This window comes from Python bivittatus, unplaced genomic scaffold, assembly GCF_059951505.1.
Source record: "Python bivittatus isolate LINGU-HERP-01145 unplaced genomic scaffold, Pbiv_v1 ctg000020_np1212, whole genome shotgun sequence".
Lineage (NCBI taxonomy): Eukaryota > Metazoa > Chordata > Lepidosauria > Squamata > Pythonidae > Python > Python bivittatus.
Window position 1 is genome coordinate 55,703,920 of NW_028277030.1, and position 24,183 is coordinate 55,728,102.

Consider the following 24,183-nt stretch of genomic DNA (forward strand, 5'->3'; position numbering starts at 1 on the left):
ATATAAATATCTACAATTGATAAAGCTATGCGCTGCCTGTTAAGCAGGACATTTTGCATCTGGCTATAGAGCCAGTGCCTTCATCATGATCATAGAAGCAGAATTTAAAGTGTATTTGGAACATTCGGACAGACATAAAGAGTTTTATGTAGTCTTATTGACAATAGTTTTATGGCAACCTAATAAACATGAAAATAAAAATAAAAAGCTTTCTTAAATATATAACATTGGAAAACATGCAATGGAATAAACTGTCAGGATGCCTGGAGTTCCTTTATATGTGTAATTTTATTTTTATTTTTCTTTAGACTAAGAATGTAACTTTCCAGTCTCACTGACTGTCATTCAGAACCTTGATTTGCCATCAGCAAGATGTCAGATCAATGGCTCAATGGCTTTTTGACAAGCAATTGATAAACTTGTTGACTGACAGCTTAATAACAGCAACACAGCAGCTGCTGTTTTTGAGTGCATAGTGTTTTTCTGCAAGAAAGGTTTGTTGCCATAAAGGTCTGAAATTCTATAGAGTTATCAATGTACTACACCCTAAGAACTGCCATGGCACAAAACAGTATTGGACATGTACTAGTGAACTACATTGCTTTTATGAGTTATACCATCTGTCTATACTTTGTATAATACTTTGAAAGCTCAGTTAATTTTATTTATATGTGACACTTCTATTCTGTATGTTGCTTTAATCTCTGTATCTCAAATGATTCACTTAGAAATCTTGAATGCTAGATCATTGTCATTTACATTCTGTACAGGAAAGAAAACCAAAGACTGACTTTCCAAAACTTGCCAGCTGAAGAAGGATTTGAACATCTGTTTTGATCATACTGAGTTTTATAAATAATGAAATCAGTTATTTAGGCAAAACAGATAAGCATTTTGTTTGGACATGGTGAATCTGGAACAGTGAGAATCTCATTGTCTTATAAGATAAACATAAAGTTGTAATGAAAATTAATTTCTGGATCTTTCTCTGGGGCATATTTAATTAAAGAAGAAGGGGGAAAAAAGGAAGCTGCATTAACTGCCTGTGCAAAAAAAGCTTCCAAATGCTCCTCAAGAGCATCTCTTTTGTGTTATGCTCTAAGCCTTCTTGGGTTTTTTTTCACTTTAAAGAGAAATGTGGGATATAAACTGAGTAAATGAATGGGTAACAAAAATGCCACAGATAAAAAAATTCATCAGTGTGGGTTATTTTGGAACTTGGATCTTGCTTTGTAGGAAATGATCTGTAGCATTGTCTTGAAACTTGAAACCTGCAAAACTTAGATTGAGGACTTCTTCACTCTCAGAAGAATGCCACCAAACTATGCATTCTCTCCATTATGATTACTGATATGCAGGCCTTATAAAATTGTTACTGTAAAGCGGGATATAAACACATAGGCAAAGATCTGTTTCATATACTGTTGATCCTTTGAATTAATTCTGTCCTTTATCTATTTTTCTTCCCAAATATCTATTGTAAACCATTTGTATACAATTGCTGTGATAATTTGAAAGGTGTTGTAGGAGGAGGATGTGATCTATTGTTCTTGGCAATCTTCTTTTTCAAGGTTTGGATGCTCTCTTGACTCAACAATTTATGCTTATTACTGAATGTCACAAGGTGATGTTCTGAAACATATGCACTTGCCACAGAGAATGGCTGAGTAGTAATAAATTGCTGTTCTGTATGAGGTAAGGACATGACAGTCTGACTTCTAGTCTGTGTTGTCTTTTGGTCAGCATAGTTCAGCGTTAGCATTATATTAACCTAACTGTGTTGCTAATGATAAAACACAGGCGTCTTTACTCAAGCATTATCCAAAATAGATAAAACAAAATTGCATGTAACAGTTCTCCTTGTAATTGAAAACATCAGGATTTTTTCCACCTGAAAAATCAGTCTGGTAGTAAGACATGCGACAAATCTTCTTCACGCCCTTACTGGGTATTGTGTTATGATTTTCTGAAATACATTTAGGCAGATTAATTAATTAATCTAGACTGAGCCTGATGCTCTCTCACCTCTTGCTCATAAGTGAAGCTCTTTTCACTGACTTTTCAATCATCTGTAAATATAAGTAATGATGAAGTCTGAGTTTCCAGAGCACACCTGAGGTATGATGAAATGATTCTTGCACCATTATTGGCATACATTGATTGTAACTGGGGATCCCAAACAGATCTACCCCTTTGATCACTTTTTTGCCATCACTTGATATCAGGTTCTCTGTTTGAAGCCAAAGGACTAGTTTGGGCTAGACACTTTATTGATTTGTTAGTCTGTTTATTTATCTGCAGTTTCAGCCTTTGAGGGCTCATTGCCTTGAAATGTGTCAATCACAGCCAATCCTGTTTAGGTTCGTCATGTAATTTCTCTTTCAAAATTGGCAGCTGTTTTTCTGTTCTGTCACACTATGCTGTGTTTTGTAGATATTCCTCCTCCACAAGGATTGGTATTCATTAAAAAGTAAATATGTGTCTTCAAATAAAAGTGTTAAGGACTAATTTGTATGAAGGATCGATAATGAAGCTCAAGCTCAGATACTTTGGTCACCTAATGCGAAGAGAGATCTCTTTGGAGAAGACCCTGATGCTGGGAAAGATTGAAGGCAAAAGGAGAAGAGGACGGCAGAGGATGAGATAGTTAGATAGCATCACTGAAGCAATGAGCATGAAACTGAGCAAACTCAGGGAGGCAGTGAAGGACAGGAAGGCCTGGCGCAATATGGTTCATGGGGTCACGAAGAGTCGGACACGACTTAACGACTAAACAACAACAAAAAAGAAATTAAAATAGAAAGCTAACTCAGTAATCTGGGTAGCATTGGGTAGGACGTATTTTATCTATTATTCTTTCCAAATTCTTTTTCTTTATTCTTTTTTTTTCTCTTTGTGGAAGAGGAAGCAAAGCTGCAATTGCAGCTCCAGGACTCAGCATTGCGAGGAATATCAGGCACCTAGATGTTGTTCTGAATGCTATGCTATTTTTAAAGCTAGAAATTGTTGTTCAGCTGCATTTTAGAAACACAGAGAGAGATAGAGATAGAGAGGATACAGGAGAAATAACAGGAAATTACAGGAAAAAAATCCCTTTTAAAAACTGAGAAAGTTGTAAGGAAAGTGGTTTGAATTTAGATGCCAGAAGTTATTATGAGTGTTTTTCAAATCATGCCAGGGCAGAATATTTCTAGTGGAGGCAATACACATTATTATGTTGTTGTTTTTTTAATTTTTGGAATGGTGATGCTTATCTACACCTAAACTCTGGAATTTTGTGAACATTTCTTAGCAATCAGATTTTTTTTCTTTCTTTTCGAGTCACTGTTGACTCCTGGTGACTGCTTGGACATGCCCCTGCAGTTTTCTTAGCAAGGTTTTTCGGAAGTGGTTTACTGTTGCCTTCTTCCTAGGGCTGAGATAGAGAGGGACTGGCCCAAGGTCATCCAGCTGGCTTTGTGCCTAAGTCAGGACTAGAACTCATGGTCTCCCGGTTTCTAGCCTGGTGCCTTAACCACTACACCAAAGTGGCTCTCTAGCAATCAGATAGGTAAGCATTTTTTTTTAAGTGAAAGTTTTCAGACTTGTTTCTACTCCAAGTTTCTTAGCTTGAAGACAGATGTGTTAGGACTAGAACTCCCAGCAATTCCCCAAATTCCCACTCTTTGCTCCTGGTGGCTCAGGAATTCTGGGAATTTTACTCCCAGCACATATGGAAGGTGATATATTGAGTAGTATGCCCTAAGCAATTTTTTTATGGAACTCACAGGGCAGGCCTACACTGCTTTTTTTTTTTTTTATCTGCGCTCAGTCATTACCGACTCTGCAGTGACTGCTTGGACGAGTCCTTGCAGTTTTCAAGGCAAGGTGTTTCGGAAGTGGTTTGCCAGAGCCTCCTTCCTAGAGCAGAGCCCAGCTGGCGAGCGCAGGAGGCAGGGTTTCCGTTGCTTCGCGCCCTTTTTGGGCGCACACGGTTTTTTGCGCTTATCGGCAACTGCTCCCAACTCCTTTTGCAAGGCGCCACCAGCATTTTTCCTCCCACCGGAGTGAGAGTCCCCATTTATCTACTCACATGAGTTTTCGAACTGTTGGGTTGACAGGAACTGGGGAGGAAACAGGAGCTCACCCTGCTAACGCGAAGGCTGGACTCAAACCGCTGAAGCGTCGACCATTCCTGGACGGGAACTTTCAGCGTCATTAAGCCGCTGCGCCACCGCGTCCCCTTTACACTGCTCTACTTGAAAGCAAGTTTCATTAGATCCAGTGGAAAATATGTCAAGATAAATAAGCATAGATCTGTAGTTTTAAATCACTTTATTTATGTATGTATTTATTTCTAAAATTTGTTAATCATTCTTTGAGTCTCTTGTGAGTCTCAAAAACTCAGAAATAAACTAAGTATGAAAACATTTAAAAAAAAAATCACAGAAACTAAAGCCACCACATAGCAGTAGAACTACAAGCAGATTAAAAGCTTGTGCCTGGCCACAGAAAGAAGAATATATCCTAGGCATTACTTAAGACCAGTACTGGGCAAATTCACATACCGATCCATCTAGAATTACAAGCAACATTTAAAACTTTCTCTCTCTCCCCCCCCCCCTTAAGAATTACAGATTCATTTAGTTCATTAGATTTGTATTCCACATTTCTGTTCAGTAAAACACTTAAGATGGCTTCAGTAAAAATGTGGTCATAATTACAATAGTATGAATCCCCAAACCTCCTTCCCTTTTTCTCTTCTCCAAGCCATCCTTTTCTGTGGAGTCCTTGGTGCCCTCTGCGTTTGGTTGTTTGCCTGCAGATGTTTCACTAGTCAGCTAGATAACAACATCAGTGTGAGTAAGTGTGCTGGAGAGTGTGAGTAAACTGCTGGAGAGGATGTGTTTTGGTCTTTAAAACAACATTCTCTCTTTATTGATCTATTTTCTTTATCTACTTTAGATAGATCTACTATAGATAATCTATTTTCTTTAAAAGACCAGAACACATCCTCTCCAGCAGCCTACACTCAGATAAGCAGGGATTAACATCAGACAAACAATCGAGCAGAAAACAATACCATAATCAAGGAACAACCAAAGAGAAAATCATACCCCACCAACACTGGCAGGGCAAGCTACCGCATATAAACAGGGAGCAAACCTCATATTCACACTGATGATGTTACCTAGTTGGGTAATGAAGCGTCTGCAAGCAAACAACCAAACTCGGAGAGCATCAAGGACTCCACAGTTCAACCATGAGCTACATATATTCTCTTCTATTGGAGCCATCCTTTTTTTTTTTTTTTTTTGTGGTGTGGATCCTTTTGCAAAAGTCCCAATGCTTCTTTTAACTGAAGCCCATGGAATTGGGTCTTTCCCCAGTATGTCAATTTGCTCCACAGTTTTGCAAGTCCTTTGGTTCATTTCTTCCAGAAGTTACCTTTTATGCCAGTAAGGTAGCAAAGCTTTTAATTGCTCTTACCCCTCCCCTCCACTTCTACTTATTGTTAGAACAGAAGTGAGACTTGGAAAGTTCAGGATGTTAACTGTCATATAAAAAGATCATCTGCAAAGCATTTGGCTTTAGAAGCATCGTTACAGATAACGCATAGCAAAATATTTGTTTCTGAGTTGGCATTTTAGACAGCTTCTATTTTTTTTAGATATTCTTAGACATATCCAACTTTCTTGTTGGATCAATTTGATTACTTAACATCATCATGTAGGAAGCCTCCCTAAGGTAATAGAGTAATCTAGAATTAACCATCAGTTCATTAGAGTTATCTTGTATTTATTTTGAACACTTAATCTAATTATCTTCAGCTTTTTAAAGCCAACCATCCTTCATTCCACCCCCTCACTTTTTTTTTTTTTGGCAGTACAGCTGGCTGCTTAGTAGGATTTATTTCGCCCAGCACTTCATTCTTCATTCTGTGTAGCACCTTCCTTGGCAGGTACTCCTTTCCTACCTTCCTTCATTTGTGCTCTACGGACCATGAAAACTGCCATTACAAAAGAGAGAACACTGTATGAACTGTGCTTTTATATCAGTTTTGTGCTGACACAACAAAATCAACTGGTTCACTTAAAAGCCTTCTAAGCCTCAGCAGTTCTGATTTTAAAAAAGAAAAAAAAAGTCATGCAATGGAGAAGTCCACTCAGATAATCTTTCATCTTTGATCTTTTTCCTTGAAAACTGCAGTTAAAGTACAGTACTATAGTTGTTGATGGCATGAAAATGAGATCCAGGTTCCTTTCATCTTTTTTTTTTTTTTTTTAGTATTAACAAAAACAAGCTGTATCTGCAAACGTTACCGATGTGCAGGAATTCATATTTTGGTACAACATGATCTCTCATAAAATATATCAGTTAAGCTTGCATCTTTACCCATAAATGAATATTTAAAATGAAAAGTGCACCTGAAACAGTGTAATGTGCTATATGTTTATGCTATCCTTGCAGGTAGACATATAAGTGTAGAGGTTTGGAATAAAGATGTCACTTATTCCTATCTTGCATTTCTGAAAGAGCATCCGATAGGCTGACTTGATGCTATTATACACAGATTTTTTTTTTGTTTGTTTTGCTTTGCTTTGCTTTATTTTGTAAAAACAAAGCTGCAGGTTATAGAAATGTACCAAGAGCCCTTATGTATCAGACCCCTCATGGATCAGACCAAAACCTATCCATTCTCTGGCAGGATTTCCACTCCCAGTAATAAAACAAGCAGTTCAGGACAGCTCACAAGCAGGACTTGAAGGCAACAGGCCTCTTCTGCTGTTGATCTCAGTAATTGTTCAGTAGTGACATGATGGTTCTTAGCTGTGAATTGTATCAGTGAATAATGAATTCACACTATTATGTGCCATGTAAAAGTGGATGTATCTTAGCTTACAGTTTGCGTAGGATGTATTGTGGGTATGTGATATGTGTGATGTACACTTCAGAAAATAACACTGAAGCAAGAAAAAGAGAATATATTTTATAAGCAATAACAAATGGGCAAGTTCTTTCAAGCCTACAAATCACTAATCATTATTTGGTTTTCAGGCAAGTAGAAATTCAGCCTGAGAGATGTTTACTGGAAACCAACATGTTTTGTTTCCAAATGACTAGGCTTTAAATGTTTTAATGGCATTAGCATCTCTTTGATGTGATGACTTCTTGAAGTTTTTCTCAAGTGCTGCCCATAGGAAAGTGGTTTGTAGAAGTGAAGTGTACAAACTTTACTACCTCATGAAAAAAAAAAATCTGTGAATTGGCCCTATGCCTAATAAATTTCTTGCATGTGAATGTGCTTCCAAGGGGACATTAGACTCTTAGGTTACATGTAAATTTCTATGTTTTTTTAAAGTATGTTTTTGTATAGAACTTGATAGACAATTCTCATTAAGGTAGCTTTTTCTTGCAGAGTTTCATACTTTTAGTAAAATTGAAAACAGCAATTGGTATAAATGTCCCATTGGAATGCTGTACAAGGGAAGTAGAGAATCAGGAGAATTAGAAATGTCTTTTTACCACAGCCAATGCTAACAGGAAAGCAAAGGTCCAAAAGACAGACAAAAGTCTGTCTGGATACTGCTGGGCAGGTGCCTAGTGAGAGTTTGTGACTTTGTGACTTTGTTTTAGAATGGAAATGTTGCTGCCCATTCAAAGGAAAAGATTCTTTAATTTGATTTATATGTTCAGTAAGGAATATTGAGCTTGAGATCAAGATCACTCCTTGTTCATGCATGAGATTTTTTTTAAACCCCTACCTCCATCAAAATTTGGGGGGATTGTTTTGCTTTGCTTTATAGTTCTTGATCTTTCTAATCTTCAAGTGTTCAGTGCTCAATTACTTTTTCCACTAATTTTGGTCATAATGCACGGATTTAGTCTCTTTGCCATCATGCATGTACTAACCCTGTGTCCATTCCTTCCATACACTGGAATAACAGAATCATTTTAAAGATGTTGCCTTGTATCTCCTACCTTTCTAGATGTACCCAGCTTTGGGATAACTCAATGTTTTCATTATGTTTGCATTCATGATCTCTGACGCATAGTTATCTCCTAGTGATCTTTAATGTATGAGTGCTGAATAAGCCATAAAGCACTTTCTCCTCTGCATGTCATTGCAATATTTTTGTCTTGAGGCACCAGGTAGTGAACTGTTTGATTTCTTTAACCTCTAATTGTCTTGCTAGTCAGGATAGTCTTCAGGGTTTCAGAATCATTACTGTCTCATCTCTTTTGCATGAAATGTCACAAATCATAACTATCTCACTTTAAAATGCCACATTATCTCTTGCATTACAATGGGAAAATAAGCTTAAATTCTGTTACCACAAGGTTTCTTTCCTGGCTAATATTTCAAGTACAGAGGATTATTCCCAGTGAGATCTGATCTTAGGCAAAATAAAATCACATGCCACTGAAGGACCCTATAAGTCACTTTATTAGAACCTTTAGGTATGAATTACAATAAAATATGAATTACAGCATATGACTACAGAAGTGTCATTTGTATAAAAAATCAAAATCACATTGGCCGGAAAACAAGGTAGCTAAAGGGGGAAAATAAGGAACAAACAGCCATTTACTTAGAAAATGGGCACATTCATTTCCCCACAAAAGAATTTTCATTTAAATCAGTTCACAGAGAGTTGTACATGACATTGGCTCGTATTTAGAACTCAAATGCCTGTAGTTCCTCATTGCTATTTCGTTCTGAGAGGTAGGATCTTGGTAATTCAGCATGTCTTCCCAGATACAAGTAGAGTACTAGTCATACTTCTTGGCTTGTCCCATAGGATAAGCATTCAATTTTGTCTCTAATGGGCAAAAAGAGAAACAGCTTCCTTCCTTCCTTCCTTCCTTCCTTCCTTCCTTCCTTCCTTCCTTCCTTCCTTCCTTCCTTCCTTCCTTCCTTCCTTCCTTCCTTCCCCCCCTCCCCTCTCTCTCATGCAGCTGGGTAAATGGAAGACTTTGCTGTTGAAGCTGGTATGGAAGAAAGCAATTTAATCTGACCAAACCAAAATAACTGCAGCTGATCTCTGTGGATTTGCTAGGTTCACATGGTGAAGCAGTAAGCACACATATTGAAGCAATTATGCCTCCCTTTTATTTGAAAGAAGTATTACAAAATATAAAACTAAGGAAATTGAGAATTCTTTGCTCCAGGTACCTGGAAAGGTCTTTAGGTGCACCAGTATTTGTACAGGATTTGACAACTAGATGGGTATCCTTCAGAAGTTCTGGAGTGTAATTGCTGTTATGCCTTGTGATTAGTCAGGTTGTCTAGACTGAGGGTAATTGAAGTCCAGAACTCCTGGAAGATACCAGATTGCCTACCCCTGGAGTTGTGTAGCACATTCTGTGATAAACATATAACACCAGGCAAGCATTATTACACTTTGCTTTGCTACGCACTATCCATCTTCTGGTCACATGGATGTCGATAGAATGCTGACATATTCTATATTAGAATGCATTGTAGTGTTGCCATTTCTACACTGATCTGTGCACAAAGGGCTGTGATTTATCAGCCAGGATTTTCAGTCTGTGCATTTGTATGTGTTTATGTGTATTCATGTTGTATATCTTGTTTTGTTTTGTTGTGGATCCTCTTGGGTTTCTGACATGTCATTGTATTATTTAAGGGAGAATTTCCTTTAGTATAAATATGATACTGACCTCCTCAATATGTGTCATGGATATTTGTCCAGGTTGTGCAAAAGCCTACATGGTGTACTGGGATAGTTCTAATCCCTGTATTGTTTCAGTACCTTGAATGTTTTACTGTATCAGTTCAACATCATAACTTAGAACAGTGACCTAGAACAAAATTGCTATAATGGAGATTGGCCATAGCTGGCCTCCCACATTGAAAAATGCTTAGGAGTTGACTATGATGATTACTCCATTTCCTGCCTTCTGATAGTCACATCCCAGTCAGTATTCCTCTGCAAATTCACAAGATATTTTATAGGATTGCCACTTTGAAGTGCATTCTCATCTACAGTGGGGCAAAAAAAAGGTATTTAGTCAGCCACCAATTGTGCAAGTTCTCCCACTTAAAAAGATGAGAGAGGCCTGTAATTTTCATCATAGGTATACCTCAACTATGAGAGACAAAATGAGAAAAAAAATCCAGAAAATTGCATTGTCTGATTTTTAAAGTATTTATTTGCAAATCATGGTGGAAAATAAGTATTTGGTCACCTACAAACAAGCAAGATGTCTGGCTCTCACAGACCTGTAACTACTTCTTTAAGAGGCTCCTCTGTCCTCCACTTGTTACCTGTAGTAATGGCACCTGTTTGACCTTGTTATCAGTATAAAAGACACCTGTCCACAACCTCAAACAGTCACACTCCAAACTCCACTATGGCCAAGATGAAAGAGCTGTCGAAGGACACCAGAAACAAAATTGTAGACCTGCACCAGGCTGGGAAGACTGAATCTGCAATAGGCAAGCAGCCTGGTGTGAAGAAATCAACTGTGGGAGCAATAATTAGAAAATGGAAGAAATACAAGACCACTGATAATCTCCCTCGATCTGGGGCTCCATGCAAGATCTCAACCTGTGGGGTCAAAATGATCACAAGAATGGTGAGCAAAAATCCCAGAACCACATGGGGGGACCTAGTGAATGACCTGCAGAGAGCTGGGACCAAAGTAACAAAGGCTACCATCAGTAACACACTATGCCGCCAGGGACTCAAATCCTGCAGTGCCAGATGTGTCCCCCTGCTTAAGCCAGTACATGTCTGGGCCTGTCTGAAGTATGCTAGGGAGCATTTGGATGATCCAGAAGAGGATTGGGATAATGTCATATGGTCAGATGAAACCAAAGTAGAACGTTTTGGTCTAAACTCAGCTTGTCGTGTTTGGAGGAGAGAGAATGCTGAGTTGCATCCAAAGAACACCATACCTACTGTGAAGCATGGGGGTGGAAACATCATGCTTTGGGGCTGTTTTTCTGCAAAGGGACCAGGACGACTGATCCATGTAAAGGAAAGAATGAATGGGGCCATGTATGGTGAGATTTTGAGTGAACACCTCCTTCCATCAGCAAGGGCATTGAAGATGAAACATGGCTGGGTCTTTCAGTGTGACAATGATCCCAAACACACCGCCCGGGCAACGAAGGAGTGGCTTCGTAAGAAGCATTTCAAGGTCCTGGAGTGGCCTAGCCAGTCTCCAGATCTCAACCCCATGGAAAACCTTTGGAGGGAGTTGAAAGTCCATGTTGCCCAGCGACAGCCCCAAAACATCACTGCTCTAGAGGAGATCTGCATGGAGGAATGGGCCAAAATACCAGCAACAGTGTGTGAAAACCTTGTGAAGACTTACAGAAAACGTTTGACCTCTGTCATTGCCAACAAAGGATATATAACAAAGTATTGAGATGAACTTTTGATATTGACCAAATACTTATTTTCCACCATGATTTGCAAATAAATTCTTTAAAAATCAGACAATGTGATTTTCTGGATTTTTTCCCCATTTTGTCTCTCATAGTTGAGGTATACCTATGATGAAAATTACAGGCCTCTCTCATCTTTTTAAGTGGGAGAACTTGCACAATTGGTGGCTGACTAAATACTTTTTTGCCCCATTGTATCTTGGCAAACTATGTTAAATTGACTCACTGATAATACTTCTACTACATCGTCGTCATCTCAAAGTCATCGCGATGCTCTGGTTTTCCACTGGGCAAAATTTTCTCATTCCCCCTTTAGCGCAAAGGAAATATAAAAGAGAGATGTTCTGGGATTTTGTTTTAGACCAAACAAAACAAAACCTTACAATAATTAAAGGTTAAGTTATAGCACATCTGCTCAATTTGTCTTTCACACACACACACAAACAACAGTGGTGGTGATGGGGTGATCTTCAGTCAATTTATACTCTCCTTTGTTATTGTCACTGAAAACTAAACCTAGTCATATGCACCTGAGATGCAGCTTTAAGGGGTGGTGCAGAGAAATTAATTAGTCCCTCTTTTCCCCCCCTCCTCTCTTTTTTGCTGCTGCTAGATGGTCTGAAATATGCAATTTTCAGAAATAGGTACTTCAGCTTCCTATTTAAAAAAAAAAAAAAGACAGTGGGTGTAAACAAACATTTTAAAAAGCATGGTTAATGCTTGTTCTTTAGTGTTTGTGTGATGTCCCAATTACTTTGAAAATAATAAAAATTTCTACATACTAATTATTCCTGTTTTGTGATATCACTGATGTTTCAAACTTAAGTGCATTAATCTTGCATGCGACTGTTAAGCTCTTAGAGTTTGCCAAGCCTTTCAAAAGTAGCAAGGTCTCTTGCCCTAATAATTAAATGCTGCTGTCTTCTGCTTATTAGTAATTTCAGTGTATACCTAAGATAAGTCAAACATTAATTTCTTTATAATCCATTTTGTCACCATACTCAAACACTCAGCAATATAACAATGAGGACTAGAAAATTATTATTTAAAAAAGAATACAACTGCTGAGATCTTTGACATTGCAGCATGCAGCTTGAAGACTTCTGTCGTTACATAGCTGTCACCACTGAGCTGTGCAACATGCTATAAATTCTTCAGTCAATTTATACTCTCCTTTGTTATTGTCACTGAAAACTAAACCTAGTCATATGCACTTGAGATGCAGCTTTAACAGAAAAAGAATGAGATGCTGATGTGTATTGATGGAGAAGTTTTCCATTTATATTAATACATTAGTTTAGCTTAGGTTTTTTTCTCTATTCTGCATGATGGAATCATTTGGACTCCCACGGAGCCTAGTACTTGGGGCTCAAGTGTATTTTCTTATAGCATGTAGTTATATTGATACAGAATGAATGCAAGGATAATTTGCTTTTAGATTGGAATTCACACAATAGACCCTTGTTTGTGTATGAGAGATCCCTATTCATTATATTCTATTCTTTTTCTACACTCTCTCATTGAAATGCCCCTTCAATCAATAATATATCATAACTTGGCACTATCTCAGTGATGGATATAAAATTCTGTTTTCATTGCCATTGGGTTTTGAATGATAGATTTGCAGAGTTTCCAGGCAAATTGAAATAAGCCTTGAACTGTATCTCAGCAGGGATACTAAGTTATCCTTATTCAGAATAAATGTCCTTTTTTTTATTCCACACATACCACTAATCCTCCTTGGAGACGGAAGCTACAGGTGCCAATCAAGTCAGCTTTAGAGGAATCAGTACTGTCAATGTTATGCTTGTTTCCTATCTGAGACAAAGGATAGTAATGATATATAAAGTTAACATTAGCACATTAGAGAAGAGAGAAGTTTACCCTCTAGATATATGCATTGCTTCTGGGAATGAGTTAGCTCTGTGTGTGGATAGTTTAGCTTATAATCAGGTGGATTTCCTTGTTTGTTTATATTATGTAAAAAAATTGATAATGTGCTATCCTTGTCATTGTAAGATGGCAGACATTGCTTCTGCAGATGTCCATCAGATCATAAGACTGCCTTACATGTCACTTTTATCAAGAAACATTTAATGAACCTCAGCTGAGTGGACTAAGGGTGCAATGCAAATGTTTGTCTGAACATCACCCCCAAATAAGGGACAACATTTCCATTTCATCCAAAATAGTCTTGATTCACCTAATTTACATTATTGTTGAATCCAAAGTAGTCTGGATGCAAATGATGCAAATTAATTTTTAACGAATGTTTAGATTTAACATATACGCCTTCTCCTCAATGGTCCATAAAACAAGGGAATACTGTAATGCTATTATTCATTTTATTATCACATGTATCATGGCCCTATGTGTGCACATGTCCATGCATTATATCATGCTTTTTTGTTGTTGTTACAGTATGTATAATATATATTATATATCTATATCTTCTGTATGTGTGTATGGATGGAGAGAGAGAGACAGAGACAGAGACACAAAGAAAAACAGATAAAATATAAAATTACCCACCTGAATAAATCCACTGCAGGAGGCCCCTGAAGGCCTCTTCATTGTAGGTTATAGAATGTAATCTATCCCTCTGGTCCAGCTTGTGTTGGTAGATCAATGTTTCTCAACTGAGTGAGAATGACTAACCCACAGTTACACAGCTGGCTTCTGTGTCTAAAGGAAGACTAGAACCTTACTAAAATCTGGGTTCCTAGTCTAGTACCTGAACCACCACCCCACCCTGGCTGTGTGTGTGTGTGTGTGTGTGTGAGAGAGAGAGAGAGAGAGGGAGAGGGAGAGGGAGAGAGGGAGAGGGAGAGGGAGAGAGAGAGAATATGAATGAATGAATGCATGAATGAATGAATGAATGCATGAATGAATGAATGAATGAATGAATGTTCCCACATTGAAAATTACTTCTGGTTCCTTTGGTTGATCTTTTCTTTTCCCCTCCCCCCCCCCTGCTTGGGTATTTATTGATATACATATATCCCTTTTTTTTTTAATCATTTGTTACCATTTGTATAGAATAGCTTTTTCAACCTAATGCCTGCAGTTTGTAGTTCTAGCACTTCTGGAGATGGCAAGTTGGAGAAAGCTGCTAGAGATTTCTCTGATAGCTGTGGTAACCCCCAGTCTAGGACAGGTACATTTTATGCCTTGATTCTATTAATCCATCTTTTAATCTACTTTTTTTTCTTCCCTTTAGCCATCTAGGTATGGTATTCTATTTGATGTTTTCCCTATTTTAAACAGAAGATTTTCAATCTCCGCAATACAAAACTACCAGCAGTATGAGGAGTGGGATTATAACATGAGATGATTTTACAAAAATTGCAGATCTGAAAATGCTATAGGTTGTTTTCTAGGGAACTGTCTTGCATAGTGTTGAATCAAAATCATATGACAAGTATTTTAGAATATTCTAGAAGTAATTTTAAATGCCTTTAAAAGTAAAGCCAACAAAAAATAATGATCAAGGAATATCTCAATAATCAGATTAACATTACCTATGTAGATATCTTCTTAATTTTAATTAGCCATGAAGCTATCTTTACTTCATGATTGCTTAAGCATGAGTAAAATATTGAGTAACAAGGCTGCAAATATTACTTGTAAGCATAATAGTTTTACTTTCATTCCTTCAAGAAACCTAGGAAAATATTGTTCTGTACATGAGTCTGGGTTTACAATGACAATAATTTCTGTTTTATAAAACATTTGCTAGGAATCTTCAGCTGAAGCCATGCTAGTTAAAACAATTAATCCAGATTTATCAAAAGCAGATTTCCACTCCAATGCTTCATCCTCTGCTTCTTACGCTTTGATTCAGTATGTATATGACTGTTGCATTCAAATAATGGGAAGGTCTTGACATTATGTTATAATGAAGTTGTCCTTATTAATATTAATTTCTGTTTCAGAAATCAAAAATTGCCACGTATGAAAAAATGTGGGCCTTCATGAATAGCAGGAGGCAGTCAGTGCTTGTCAAGAGCAATGAGGAAGGCATCCAGCGTGTACTCACTTCTGATTATGCTTTCCTAATGGAATCAACTACCATTGAGTTTGTTACACAGCGGAACTGTAACCTGACACAAATTGGAGGCCTGATAGATTCCAAAGGTTATGGGGTCGGAACGCCCATGGGTAGGTTGCACATCCTTTTTCATTTGTATTCCTTAACTGTGGTTGCGACAATAACAGATGTTTCCTACATTGTTCGCCACTCAAGCTGTGTAATAACACTGTGTTCTATTTGTTGTAAGTAGTATTTACAGTGTTATGGTAGTGTCCAAGTAGTACTAGATTGATACGCTAATGGTACTGTGAACATTCAAAATATCAGAAAGCTGTATTTATTTATTTTTCAACTGGAGGAATGTGATCTATGCTAATGAAACAAATTCCTTTTTTATATATGTAATTCCATTAAAACGTTTAAGAAAGAAGATAAGCTATTAGGAACCAATATAAAGTAAGAAAAAGAAAAGAAAAGAAAAAGAAAAAGGAGATAAAAGAAAGAGTTAAAAGTGCAAAAGGAAAGAAAGAAAGAAAGAAAGAAAGAAAGAAAGAAAGAAAGAAAGAAAGAAAGAAAGAAAGAAAGAAAGAAAGAAAATAGTAAGAAGTAGCTTCTGATTTTTTTTTTTTTTTTTTGCAGCAGTTATAAGTACAATTATAAATTTACCTCTTGCTCTATGGTTATAAAATAACTCATTTTTTTCTTTCATTTCTATCCTCTCTATTCAAAAAACCCATAAATCATAAGTTCATTTTTTTGGTTCTTTCATGCAAAAAGTCTGTAAGGATTTTCCAGTCAGCAATAAATGTAGATATTGTCTTTTCTCTAATCAAAGAAGTTGGTTTGGCCATTTCTGCAAGTTCCATCATCTTCACCAACCATTCCTCCATTGTGGGTAGTACCAAAACTTTCCATCTTTGTACATATAATAATCTTGCCGCAGTTGTCATGTATATATAAAAAAGTTCCATGACTTTTTTCCAACTGTTTATTATCAGTCCCAAAAGAAAAGCCTCCAGTTTCAATTGTATATTTATCTTTAAAATCCTCTAAATTAGTGTATGAATTTGAATCTAAAACTTCCAGGCTTTTTTACAAGTCCACCAAGCACGGTAGAATGTCCCTTCTTGTTTTTCACATTTCCAACATAAATTCAAGGTACCTTTATACATTCTAGACAATTACTCTGATGACATATACTACTATATAATGCATCATTGCATTATAATTCTCCTTAAGATTATAATGTAATGTAAATTTCAATCCTTTCAACCATATATTTTCCCATTGTTCCATCTGTATATTATAACCAAAATTTTTAGCTCATTTTATCATACGTTCTTTCACTTCTTCTTCTTCTTCTGTTTCAAATTTCAGTAAAAGTTTATACATTTTAGTAATAACATGTTCGTCATTTGTACACAATTCTATTTCAAACTTGGTCTTACAATGTTCAAAAACATGAATTCTTTTATGTACTTTAAATCTTTCTAATAGTTGTACCTATGAAAACCATTGACAAGTATATGCCTCTGCCACCAGATCTTCTCTTGATTTTACCTTATATTCCCCCTGACAAAATTCTAATATCTCACGATAAATTGGCCATTTGTGTTAGCTTATTATTTCTCATTTATAAACATCTTGTGCTGAGAGCCACAAAGCTGTTTTCGGGCACAACCTGAGTTTGCATCTATTCCATATTCTCAATATGACACATCTAACATAATGATTTTTAAAATCCACATTAACCTTAACTTTATCGTAACACAAATATGCCACCCAAATCTCAGGCTGTGCCCTTCTAACTCCAAAAATCTCCTGTTTCTCACCAACACCCACTCTTTCATCCAAACCAAACAACAAGCTGCAAAATAAAATTTCAAATCAGGTAAATCCAATCCTCCTTTTTCCTTCACATCTTGTAACACATTATATTTAACTTGTAGTTTTCTTCACTACCACACAAATTTAGATATATTTTTCTGCCATTGTTTAAATGGTGCATTAGTTGTCAGAGCAGGTATTGTCTGCTAATCAAACAAATTCTGTGTCATATAGCAAAGGGTACGACTACCTAAAAATATAAGTAGTGTGCTCAGCAGTTGCATTTTTTTTTTTAAATAAAGATAACATTTTCAGGAAAAGAGAACCTTATTTAATTAAACAGGATCATAGATGACTGTTGTGAATACATTCCTGATTATGCGGTTGTTTGACTCTTTCTCCAGATGTCAACTTTGGCTAATGAAGTATTACATTTGTAGAGTTACTTTCTGCTGGTGGTGGATATAAGCCAATGCTTGAAGAGCTTCCAAAATTATTGGCTAATCTCTTTATAGGCTAGTTTTTGGTAGAGTTCCTCCTCCTCCTCCTCCTCCTCCTCCTCCTCCTCCTCCTCCTCCTCCTCCTCCTCCTCCTCCTCCTCCTCCTCCTCCTCTTCTTCTTCTTCTTCTTCTTCTTCTTCTTCTTCTTCTTCTTCTTCTTCTTCTTCTTCTTCTTCTTCTTCTTCTTCTTCTTCTTCTTCTTCTTCTTCTTCTCTGTTACTACATTTTATTATAGAGCATATTATTTAATAGTGCAATCCAATGCATGGGTAATAAATTGGGATCTCCCACAGCCTTCACTCTTTCAGGACTGGACCCTTTAGGCTTACGCAAATATAAATATGAGTCATCACTAGTATATAGCATATACTATTTAAGTAGCTATAATTTGTAGGCTAACAAAGATATCTTAATCAGTTAAAAGCCTATGGGAGAATTTAGTAAGTTCAGTACAATGAGAGAATGGCAAAGGCAAGTTCAAAGGATGTCAGGGGAAACAGAGTGTAGGGGTATTTTATAATTTATTTATTTATCTCTGCAGTTAGTTGCTAGTTTTACAGAGAGGGCTTTTTTTTCCCATTGCCAAAAGGAACAGGATATAGACTACCCCTTGGTTGCCTTAATTTTAGTATGCACATTTTAGTATGTACCTTATCTGATAAGGGCATTCATATTACTTGATATAACTTATGATATATGATAACTTATGATGACTTTTTTTACTTATGATACTGTTTTACTTATGATATGCAACTAATCTGACAATTTAAATATAGTATGCACCTAAAATGCCTTCTATTAACTTCATATGCCATCATAAAAATCAGGAAATTGTAAATAATGACTAAAAATGCTGGCCATTCTTAACCATAGTGCATTATTATAAGCTTCTGGAATATGTGATGGTTGCAAAAAACAGAAAAAAATAAAAATAAAATCTTATTTTCAACTATGTGAGCCATCCTGTTAAAAGCAGGGATCTGATTGTATGGCATGTGTTAAAGATGGATTTAGGGCTCTCTCTAGAAAACAACCAAGAGTCAATCACAATGTGCAAACTGTAATATTTTATTAAATACTCCCTTTTCACAATTTAGCCTTCAAAGTAGTAATGACAATGGATCACATTCTTTTGGATAATTAAGGTATGATTGACAAATAAAATAAAAGGAAAAAAATTAAGGTGTCTTGAAAAGTCAGTTCAGTTGATATATAAATTAAAACAATAAACTAATAAATCAAAATATCTGCAAATGATTTCATAAAAACTGTCACTCATTATTTTTGTATCAAAGCACTATAGTCATTTTGTCGCTGGTCAAAATACTTCCTCAAAGTTTCTTAATCTCCATTTAATCTTTTCCCTGCCCTTTCATGTCTTGTTCTATACTAATATAACTCATGATATTTCAGCCCTGATATTACATTGTTGTAATGGAGTCTACTTTTAAAGCTTTAAAAGTAGGCACCAGAATTTTGAATCCACCTGGAAACTAGATAAATTATTTGTATTGATTGCTCCTAGTCAACAACTATTGACAGAATTTTGAATTAATGATGTTGCTAAGCAAATTACCAAGTAATAATCATCTGGGATACAATTTGAGATGTTACAAGAGTTTTCATTTTGTATCTTACTCATTGCCACACATGGCTCTTCAAGCCACAATTTCTCCAAGTAGATTTCACTATTTGCTAGATATCTTCCAATATCTGTAGACTTTAGTGCCATGATTAAAGCAATAGTGGGAATAACAAAATCAGAAAATATAATGTAGCTTAGATAAACAATATTCTTCCTGAAATTTCCCTTGTAGCCTCAATATTTGGATTATATTTCAACCAGGGAATAAGAAGCAAAAACTAGTGACATCAGAAGATTAACTCTAGTAGTACAGATATAGAAACATATTTCTTTCTTTTTCTTATGTATAAGCTGTTAGCCTATGTTATATACTACTGCAATTGTCAGAAAAGTTTCATACTCCCTGATCAACCAGAAGTTGTATAATGTCTATCAAAAGAAAAATACCATGAATAAAAAGTATAGCTTTCCAGTTCAGTTATATTGATCATGAATCTGTGGATTCAAGGCCATTGTTTAAATTCAAAAATTTATACTGAAATCAAGAGCCTTTCATATTGCTTTTAGCTAGGAGTTTTCTTCACATTTTGGTCAAAATTTTGTAAAAGTTCTATGGTGAAGTCAGTCTGGGTCTGAAAAGGATTTCTGGTATGTATGATGTTTTCTTATTCCTTTTCCAGCACAATTATCTATATTACTTCTGCAAAGAAAGTTACATAGTGATTGGACAAAGTGGATGGCGGTTCACATGCATTTGCAATTCTGATTAGATCTGCTCCCTGAATTTAGTGAAATTATTGTCTGTATTCTCTTGCACATGTTGGAAAATTGTTGTTGTTGCTGCTGTTGTTGTGGCTTTTCCATGTAGGCTTGTAAAGGCCCCTGCTTGAAATTCTGGAGAGCTGTCGCTAGTCAGCATTGACAGCATGGACCTAGATGGATCAGGTTTAAGTCAGTGCAAAACAGTTTCTGAGGTTCCTGTTGTGGCTGCTGGGGAATATTTTTCTTCTTTTATTTCAGTCGGCCGAATAGCACATGATTAAAATGCTTTTTGGAATTAGCTCATTTTGAAGACTTGTCTCCTTCATCTTAATTCATCAGATGGAGCATCTAGAAAGAGGCATTTCACACTCCGCTCCCTTAAATTAAAGGCTTTGCCACCCAAAAGGGTTTTCAGACAATAATTTATGATCCACAGCTTCATACCGTATTCTGCTCGGAATATGACTTCATGAATTATTGATATTTACCCAGGCCATTAATGAGTGCATTATAATGCTGCTGTTCTACCTTGGTGTGCAGAGTCCTTGCTTTGAGTAGACTTTGAATCCACCATGTAATGCAGTGTGATATTTAATTGCTAGGAATGGCCAATAATAAACTGTTTAGCTTATTCAGTCTGCATTACCTCTTGGGAGTGATTTTGAACTTTATGTTCTTATGGCACTGAATTGTACAAAGCTAACATTGCCTTTTCAAAAATTTATTTTATTCTTTACCGCAGCAAAGAATTATGTACTTTATTTTCTTGTTGAGCATTTTCAAACACATCCCTAAGTTTACAGCTTCTCCTAGGCTGGGTGACACAGAGCAAGGGGGGGGAGGGTTGGTGCCTGTTCTGTTCCTTTCCTTATTCTTCTGTGATTAGACAAGGTGATCTAAAAGCAGTAATTTTGTAATTCTAAGAAAGCTTTCTAATATAGTGGGTATACATACACACACACACACATACACGCACACACATACATTCACTCATACACACACACACACATATACAGAGAGAGAGGCAGAGGTTAATTGCATTGCCAATCTTAAGCCTGTATCTGTGGGGAAATGTAAAATACCCACTTTTTAAAAAGTCATTTTGACATGAAGATGCACCAGAATGGATGATGGTAGCAAAGATGGTACCAAAGTTCAATCCTCAAAAAAGTATTCTGATGCTGTCAGCTGAAGAGGGTTAACATTTTGCAGGGTTCTGATAGATGTTTCTGGAAGAACAGAGATCCACATTTCTCAATCCAAATTCTAGCCCAAAGGGGAAAAAGAAGATTTTATTCAACAAGAATAACATTAGAGTGTCTCTAATATAGTACTATGCAATTCTTACTGGGCCTTTCTGAAACTTTTCTTATCATGGAGTAAGTTATCCTTTTGGACTAGCTTTGGGAATTAGGGGTTGGGGGCCCTTTTATGTGGTGGTTCCACTCCTGTTGAGAGGCAGGTCACAGAGAATAGCATTGGAAGACTGTAGGTTGGCTCCCAGTCTTATTATGGGGTATCTGAAACTAACATGTTGTCAGGTTTAAATATTTATATGAAGTTTATATACAGTCATTATAAGATTATTGGCAGGTGTCACCAGTAAATTGATGATATCAAGCTCTATTGTTCTGTGAGATCATAAGCAAGAGAGGCAGTGCACAATGTAAAAAAAAAAAAAAAGCTTTCAATAGAGAAAGGAGGAAGAAAGGTAACTCAAACGAACTCTCTGCAGGGTAAAAGCGTAATGGGTAGGTAATTCCCGGGACACAGAATTGCCTGTTCTGGATGGGGTGCACTCCCCCTGAAGGAACAGGCTTGCAGTTGTGGTGCTCCTGGATCCGTCATTATCACTGAAGGCCCAGGTGATCACTTTGGCTAAGGTCATCAATTATAATTGAGGTTTGTGAATCAGATATGCTCCTTCCAGAGTAAGGATGGCTCGGCCTTACAAATTCAACATCAAGATTGATAATGTACTCCATGTGGGTCTGACCTTGAAATTGACTGGAAACCATGGTACAACTTTGCTCACTAGTATATCTTATGGTGAAGATTATACTATTCCATTATACCAATGGAAATGGATCTCCATGTGTTGCTCTAGTATATAAATCTCTGAAGAGCTTGGAGAATGTTTCCCTAACAGAGTGGGTTTAGCCTTTCACCCTCCCACATACTTTCAGTCCTCGGAAGAGATTCTGCTTTCCTTCCTTTTTGGTAAAGACATGGAATGGGTCTTCTCTACAATGGTATCTACCCTACTGAATAACCTCCCCTGTGTCAGACTTCAGGTTGGGCATAGCTATACATTTCTATTCTTCTAGAAACTCAACCTGTATTAGGAGCTAGTAAATAGAAACTTCAACAGATTTGATGCACTGTTGTATTGTAGGAAGAAATAAGTCACATATTTATACAAGACTTCAGTCTGATGCAGCCATGCCCATACACAGACACATACACTAGAGCTTAACCCTTTTCTTCCTAGCCTATCAAGCCAATGGACTCTCAGCCATTCATTTCCCAGGTTTAATTACACAATGATTCTGTCTGGTTTGAGAAGTATTGATTCCTGTATAGCTAGCATCTGTCTTTAAACCTTTTGTGATATGCCAGGTCCAGTTCTATATTTTTATTTTGGCCTTATCCAGCTATACATTTCCCCAATATGTTTTTAATGAATAGTTTTTATTCTGTATTATTTTGCTTTTATCATACATTTTATGCTATTATGAACCACTTCAGCATGTTTAAAATGAGCAAATGGGAATACATCTAACAAATGAATATAATAATAGAAATATGATCAATCATCCCCTTCCCTTATCCATCACTTGAAGTCAAGGTTGGTAAAAACAGTAGACACAAAATATCTAATTTTAAATCATATTTACTGTAAACATTTGATTATGAAAATTCAGCTCAGGCTAGGGTAACATAACAGTGCTTTGTCAGATGCAAATAATGCACAGATTATATCTCAGGATGTAGAAAATATCAGTTTAAAAAATAAAAAAATATGGCTGAAAATTAGTGCAAATCTCCAAATAAATACTCCTAAATAGATATACTTCACAGATAAAGTTGTCTTTACTCAACAATTAGAGAAGAGGTTTTCAGCAGGGCAATAAATTAATTAAAGCATGATCTATAATTCAATGAAAACATCCAAACAAATGGTAGCATAAAAAGGTTAGTTTGGACATTTTTTGTCCCATATTGCAATAGAATAGGTTTTTTTTTAGATTTTTTTTATTCCGCCTTTATTATTTTTATAAATAACTTAAGGTGGTGAACATACCTAATACTCCTTCCTCCTCCTATTTTCCCCACAATAACAACCCTGTGAGGTGAGTTGGGCTGAGAGAGAGTGACTGGCCCAAAGTCCCCCAGACAGCTTTCATGCCTAAGGAGGGACTGGGACTCATAGTCTCCTGGTTTCTAGCTGGTGCCTTAAACACTAGATCAAACTGGCTCTCAGTCTCCCAGAATTTTTAGCATTCATAATTTGTAAGTTTTTTTCTATCTTTCATTCTTATTTTATATGTTTGACAAATCCCCACCAATATCATCACATTAGAGTTTCTGTACATTTCAAAGGCAAATTATACTTTCCTATTCTACTTATTTTATTTTACTTTCCCTCACCTCAAGTCTAGCCATACTCTAAGCAGTTAATAATCTTAACAGCTAGAAATGTTATAAAAAGGACATGGTCTTTCTTCCGTTATTGTTGTTAAATTGTTAAATAGCTATTGAGAAGGCTAGGTTTTTCTCAGTTATGATTCTGATCTTTCTCTCTGCCCCCAAACCTGTTTAATTTAGGTAGCCCCTATTAATTTCTTCTAGTAAAAGAATCCATTTAGTAAGCTAAATGTCATCTTATTTTTCATAGATTTGGCCCCTAGTTTTATGCACATGAAATGGGGAAACTAAATATGATATTGCACTCACTAAAGATTGGTATGTGCCAAAAGTGAAGCAGGTGTTGCATTTTGTCAGCTTGAAGAGAACCCCAGAGAACCATCATAACTTTATATTGCTAAGAACAAATTGTTACATGTGAATTGTG

General features: G+C 36.5%; 1 protein-coding gene across 1 annotated transcript in view; it reads left to right on the forward strand.

Annotated features, from left to right (window-relative positions):
- Positions 1–24,183, forward strand: part of GRIK2 (glutamate ionotropic receptor kainate type subunit 2) — a 617,875-nt gene that overhangs the window by 569,119 nt on the left and 24,573 nt on the right. Inside the window, exon 16 of the mRNA XM_088138810.1 lies at positions 15,337–15,562. Coding sequence (XP_087994936.1) covers positions 15,337–15,562 — 226 coding nt within the window. The remainder of the gene's footprint in view (positions 1–15,336; positions 15,563–24,183) is intronic.